The sequence below is a fragment of the Papaver somniferum genome, chromosome 9, assembly GCF_003573695.1.
Source record: "Papaver somniferum cultivar HN1 chromosome 9, ASM357369v1, whole genome shotgun sequence".
NCBI lineage: Eukaryota > Viridiplantae > Streptophyta > Magnoliopsida > Ranunculales > Papaveraceae > Papaver > Papaver somniferum.
This window is the reverse complement of record NC_039366.1, coordinates 136984186-136990091: the sequence shown is the minus strand read 5'-3', so window position 1 is coordinate 136990091 and position 5906 is coordinate 136984186. Positions and strand designations below refer to the sequence as shown.

At 35.8% G+C, this 5906-nt stretch overlaps 1 protein-coding gene across 1 annotated transcript; it reads left to right on the top strand.

Annotated features, from left to right (window-relative positions):
* The first annotated feature begins 2517 nt into the window (after positions 1–2517).
* Positions 2518–5380, top strand: LOC113310940 (2-Cys peroxiredoxin BAS1, chloroplastic-like). Its single transcript, XM_026559757.1, has 7 exons — positions 2518–2849; positions 3815–3895; positions 4023–4104; positions 4193–4272; positions 4396–4521; positions 4825–4938; positions 5035–5380. Exons 1-7 carry the CDS (start codon positions 2640–2642, stop codon positions 5149–5151), a joined length of 810 nt encoding a protein of 269 aa, XP_026415542.1. The 5' UTR covers positions 2518–2639; the 3' UTR covers positions 5152–5380.
* Positions 5381–5906: the final 526 nt, after the last annotated feature.

The following is a 5906-nucleotide window of genomic DNA, read 5'->3' as shown; positions in this document are numbered from 1 at the left end:
TCAATACTTACTCAAGCAAATAGAAATCTGCGAGTTCAATTGAATACAAGAGAAATTAATTTGGACGGTACCAAAGACCAATGTTCAAGGATCAATCAATTTCAATCAATAACCAAAGGTTGGAGTTACAAATTTATCGATTCAACGCACAACCTGTGATATTTCAATTATATAACAAAATATAATGCGGAAAAGAAATTACGCAGACACCAAAAGTTTTGTTAATGAGGAAACCGCAAATGCAGAAAAACCTCGGGACCTAGTCCAGATTGAACACACATTGTATTAAGCCGCTACAGACACTAGCTACTACAAATTAACTTCGATCTGGACTGTAGGTGAACCCCAATCAATCTCACACTGATCCAAGGTACAGTTGCACTCCTTACGTCTCTGATCCCAGCAGGATACTACGCACTTGATTCCCTTAGCTGATCTCACCCACAACTAAGAGTTACTACGACCCAAAGTCGAAGACTTTAATAAACAAATCTGTATCACACATAAAAGTCAACATGAATAGATAAATATGTATCCCACAAAAATACCTACGACTTTTTGTTATGTCTTTTGATAAATCAAGGTAAACAAGAACCAATTGATATACCAGACTTATATTCCCGAAGAACAACCTAGAAATATCAATCACCTCACAATAATCTTAATCGACTAGCGAAATAAGATATTGTGGAATCACAAACGATGAGACGAAGATGTTTGTGACTACTTTTCTATCTAGCCTATCGGAGAAATTAATCTCAAGTCAATCTTACGATTGCACTCAATCATGATAGAAACAACAAGATCAGATCACACAACTATAGAGAAAATATTTGGGTCTGGCTTAACAATCCCAATGAAGTCTTCAAGTTGTTAACCTACAGGGTCTCGATAGAAACCTAAGGTAAAAGTATAATCGACTCTAGCTTATACAACTAGTATCGCACATGAGGTGTGGGGATTAGGTTTCCAAGTTACTAGAGTTTTCCTTTATATAGTCTCTAAATCAGGGTTTGCAATCAATGCTACCTTGGTAACAAAGCATTCAATATTCACCGTTAGATGAAAACCTGATTAGATTCAAGCTAATATCTTTCAACTGTTAGATCGAATTTAGCTTGTTATACACAAATGAAATGCATGTTCATTTAGGTTTGTGTAACCGTACCTAAACGTGTACACCTAGTTGGTGCAATAGTAATTAACCAATGGTTAGCCATATGAGCACTTTCATATCAACCTTAATCATCTTCATCATAACTAGTTCAAATGACTCAAAAGAACTAGTTAGAGAGTTGTTCAATTGCTTAGATCTCATAGAAGTATATAAGACACAATCGAAGCAAAAACAATTTTGATTCACTCGAATCGATTCATGAACATTATAGCCACCGTTTGCAAAGATTACATTCCTTAGTTTATATATGTCTTAGTTCACGAATAAACCGTTTTAAAAAAATAACCCACTCAAGTATGCATACCGTTACACATACTTAAGTACCCGGATTGAGTTTGTTTTTAATTCACAAACTCCAGCAGAAATTCACGGGATGTGAACTTCCGGCAGTACGCGTACGGGTACGGGCACTTATCTTCCGGACATCTTGAATCAGTAAAGTACGCATACTTTAGTTCAAGGATTTTGGACTTACACAAGTATGAGTTCACATACAATATTTATATCCATTCAAGGTTATATATTCTAAACTCTCATTTCAATCATTGAAACATTCTTAGAGGATGTTAAATAGAGGTTATTCACACACTATTTTTCATCAAAGCAATTTTTAAGATATTGAAATAATCAACATGACTCTCGTCACTTGTAAAGATGAACTTGGCCAAAGCGAAAGCTTACCAACACATATTTCGAGAAATAGATAAGCGAGATAAACTCGGCTCGAAATACCAAATGTGTATAATCGAAGTCTATATAGAAATACGAATTTTGTCTCAAGATAGGAGATAGAGTAAATAGACTTTCCAATAGATAAGTTCAAGTCTCCACATACCTTTTATCGATGAAGATCCACCAGTTTCTTGAGTAGTTCTTCGTCTTTGCACGATGAACGCCGTGGAGTCTAGAGCTCAACTACACCTTCTATCCTAGTCTGAGACTTAGCTATAAGTATACTAGAAATCAAGACTTATAATTTTGGCAACTAAACTTGACAAACAAGCTTGAGATAGCAACGCTTGCGAGTTCGACCAAGCAATGCTCTAACACTCATCAAACACAATTTGATCATTTTTTAATCAATTTTAACTTAGTTTATATTTTACCAAACGTTAAATTACTTTTAGCACATATCACAACACAACAATGCACAACAAAAAAGCATTTTTACAAAGCAATTTTAACTTTAGTTTATATTAGTCACCCCTTGCTCCTATGAATTTTACCAACCTCAGATTTCATGACTAAAACACCCTTAATAAATAAGTTAATCACATAAAAAACCCAATAGTCCTGAATCTGTGGAGCTGGTGAAAACCAGGGCCAACAACCCTCCCAGACTTATCCACGCAGTTTCTTTATATCTTTTCGCTTTACCTCACAAAGACATCCTGATAGATAAAGATAGAGTCAAGCACCAGTAGGTAGACAGAAAGTGAGTTCTCTCGCCATCCGTCACACCATGGCTTGCTCAGCTTCTTCAACTGTTATCTCATCAAACCCTAGTTCTATCAAATTCCCTAAACCAATGGCATCTTTAACTTCTTCACTTCCATTCTCACAAACCCTAAATGTTCCTAAGAGCTTTAATGGTCTTAGAAAATCATTCCAGTCTCGTGCTTCTCGTCCAATCTCCACCAACCAATCTAAAAGGAGCTTAGTCGTTAAAGCTGTAAGTAAAATTCAATTCGAAGGGTTTGAGAGTTTTTTTAGTATAAATGTATGTTTTATTTAGGGTTTGGCTCTTTGGTTTTGTGTTTTATTGTCCATTTGGTTGGGTTATTTGCATTTCTGAAATTTTACGGTTTTTTTGTTCAGATTTATTAGCTAATCAGAAATGCTGACATTGTTATATTAAGGTGTAACTTGGTGTTCCAAAAGTGCAAAGGTTTCTCAAATGAGTCAGTCAGAGTGACTAATTTGTTACAATGTAACTAGGTTATCTAGGTTCTCTAACGGTAAAAGAGGCTCAAGGTTTTCTGTGTTCAGTAATAGTAAACAACGGCTTAACATATACTCCGTATGAGATACCTTTTATTGGGCTGATAATTGAATAATGTAGAGCTTCAGTGGAGTTGTGTGGTAATAGGTGATGTATTCTAAGGACATCTATTCTATTATCACTTGCCGATTTGTTGTGGCTACATTTATACCACGCAGGATATTCTGATTCGTCTTTGTAAATTCAATCTTACACAGCTATGTAATTCCTCCAACCTAAGGCATGTCAACTGCATGCTTCTAGTATAGGTGTCAAACCAGATAAAACATCTGATCAGCTACTTAATTTTCTTATAATTATTCTAACACTAAATATCATGAGTATTAGTCAAGTACAAAAGCATCAAATTATGTAACCCTTCGCGGTTAGGTTTTGGAGTGTTCACTGGTAGAATTACTTGCTCGTGAATACTTTCAAATGACTGGCATGCATAGAAAAGAAGAAAAACATTTCTCTCTTCAGAAACACAAACTAAAATGCATAGATAAGTTTCTGTTTTCATTTCTTTCTTTTTTTTTTTGTATGTTGGACTGTTGGTTATCTATTTAAGTATTACCGGTTGCAAGTTCTAGTGTTCTTTAATTCAAGTCATCTCTGTCTCTAAATATGATTTTGGCTGTTTTTGATCTGTCCAGAGCGCTGGGGAACTTCCTCTAGTTGGGAATAAGGCACCAGATTTTGAAGCTGAAGCAGTGTTCGATCAAGAGTTCATCAAGGTATGCTATATATACTGTTATACTGGAAAGAAGTGTGAAGAAGTCCTCAGAGTTAACATTTGGTCAAATAAGTTTAAACTAGTGATCAAGAAGATACTTATTTTAATTTGATGATCTGGTCTCACAGGTCAAGCTATCTGACTACATTGGAAAGAAATACGTGATTCTCTTTTTCTACCCGTTGGATTTTACATTCGTTTGCCCTACTGGTAAGTCGGCATATCAAAGAAGTTCAGTTTTTGAAGGTAAAAGATAATTGCATATGAGTTTACTTTGATCCTTCTGTTTGTTATGCAGAGATCACTGCATTCAGTGACCGGCATGCTGAGTTTGAGAAACTAGATACAGAAATCTTGGGTGTTTCCGTAGATAGTGTTGTAAGTATTTATCTTCTATATTTAAAGCATTTATGATGTCTCACTGCCAAACACCCTCGTTTTAATGTCGAATTTCTCATACCGGCTTGGTATTCTAATTCATATTTGACCTTTGTTGTATAGTTCTCTCACCTTGCATGGGTGCAAACGGATCGTAAGTCAGGTGGACTTGGTGATCTAAACTATCCATTGGTTTCCGATGTGACGAAATCCATTTCAAAAGCTTATGATGTGCTTATTGCTGATCAGGTATGGTGCTTTACTAATCTTTGTTCATGCAATTGTCCACTTAATCTTCCTAGTAGCAAGTTTTGCTTTGTTGAAAAGCTTCAATGGTTGAGACTAAAGAAAGTACTTCATGATCTGTGTAAAGTATGATTGCGAACAAAGGGTTTCCATATTTACCGAGTGAAAATCATGGCCTATTACAGCTGTGGAAAAGTCATGGTTTTCATATTATTACCATTGCCGGTGTATGTGTTTAAGTAGACAGGTTCTGAGACTTGGCATCCAGCCTTCTATCTTTAGAACTAAATCTTTCTACACGCACAGGGTATTGCATTGAGGGGTCTTTTCATCATTGATAAGGAAGGAATTATTCAACACTCCACTATTAACAATCTTGCCATTGGCCGAAGCGTTGATGAGACAATGAGAACTCTTCAGGTAAATCAATAATGAGCCTATGTGTAGATTATTACTTTGTGTACATATTGATATCCCATTGCTAAAGATGTTTTTATTTCGAATGCCCTTGTTCAGGCTCTGCAATATGTTCAAGACAACCCAGATGAGGTATGCCCAGCTGGATGGAAGCCTGGGGAAAAGACAATGAAGCCAGACACCAAGCTTAGTAAAGAGTATTTCTCAGCTATTTAAGCTATAACTTGAAGAATATCTATCTGGGTCATTTGGAAGGGCTCTAAGAGAGTTATGTCCATGTTGTATTCTGCTTTATTCTAGAGAGTTTTAGGACAACTTATTCCCGGAAATAAAATACATGGCGGGACATTTCCCCGGTTTTTATCTTCTTTTTCTATTTTCTTTTTGAGTGAATGAATCAATGAATTTAATAGTAATTTATTATGTCAAAAAAAATTTCCCTTTCTGGATTGTTTGTTCTATCCTTGTTGTTGCTTACATCAACCAGACATCTGCCATCTGTTTATGGTGTTCGTTGATACAATCTAGAAGCAGAACCAAATTGAACACGGAAACCCGGGCAATAAGAACATTACGGGTTCGCAGATTTGCAGTAAGATATTTGGATGCAAAAGATGTACTAGTAGCATTTATGGGTTTGCAGATTGTTATGTACCTACGGTCCATTAATAAGTGGGCTTGCTAATCCCTTAAGTCAGTGGGCTTGCTAATCCCTTAAGTCAGTGGGCTTGCTATTTCTTCCAACTTCAGTGGGCTTTACCAATTCAGTCGTTTAATTCCTTGTAACTTTTGAACGATTTTTTGGGGACCATGGGTTTTTTTTGGGACCATGGTTTTATTTTGGGTAAAGACATTAGAAGTAAATTTAGGTCACTCCTTATCTAGATATTTATATTAATACCTAAATTACCCTCCTGATTAATTTTGGGTGGTGATTAGTTAGTGTTAATAATAGTTAGTGTAATGATTAG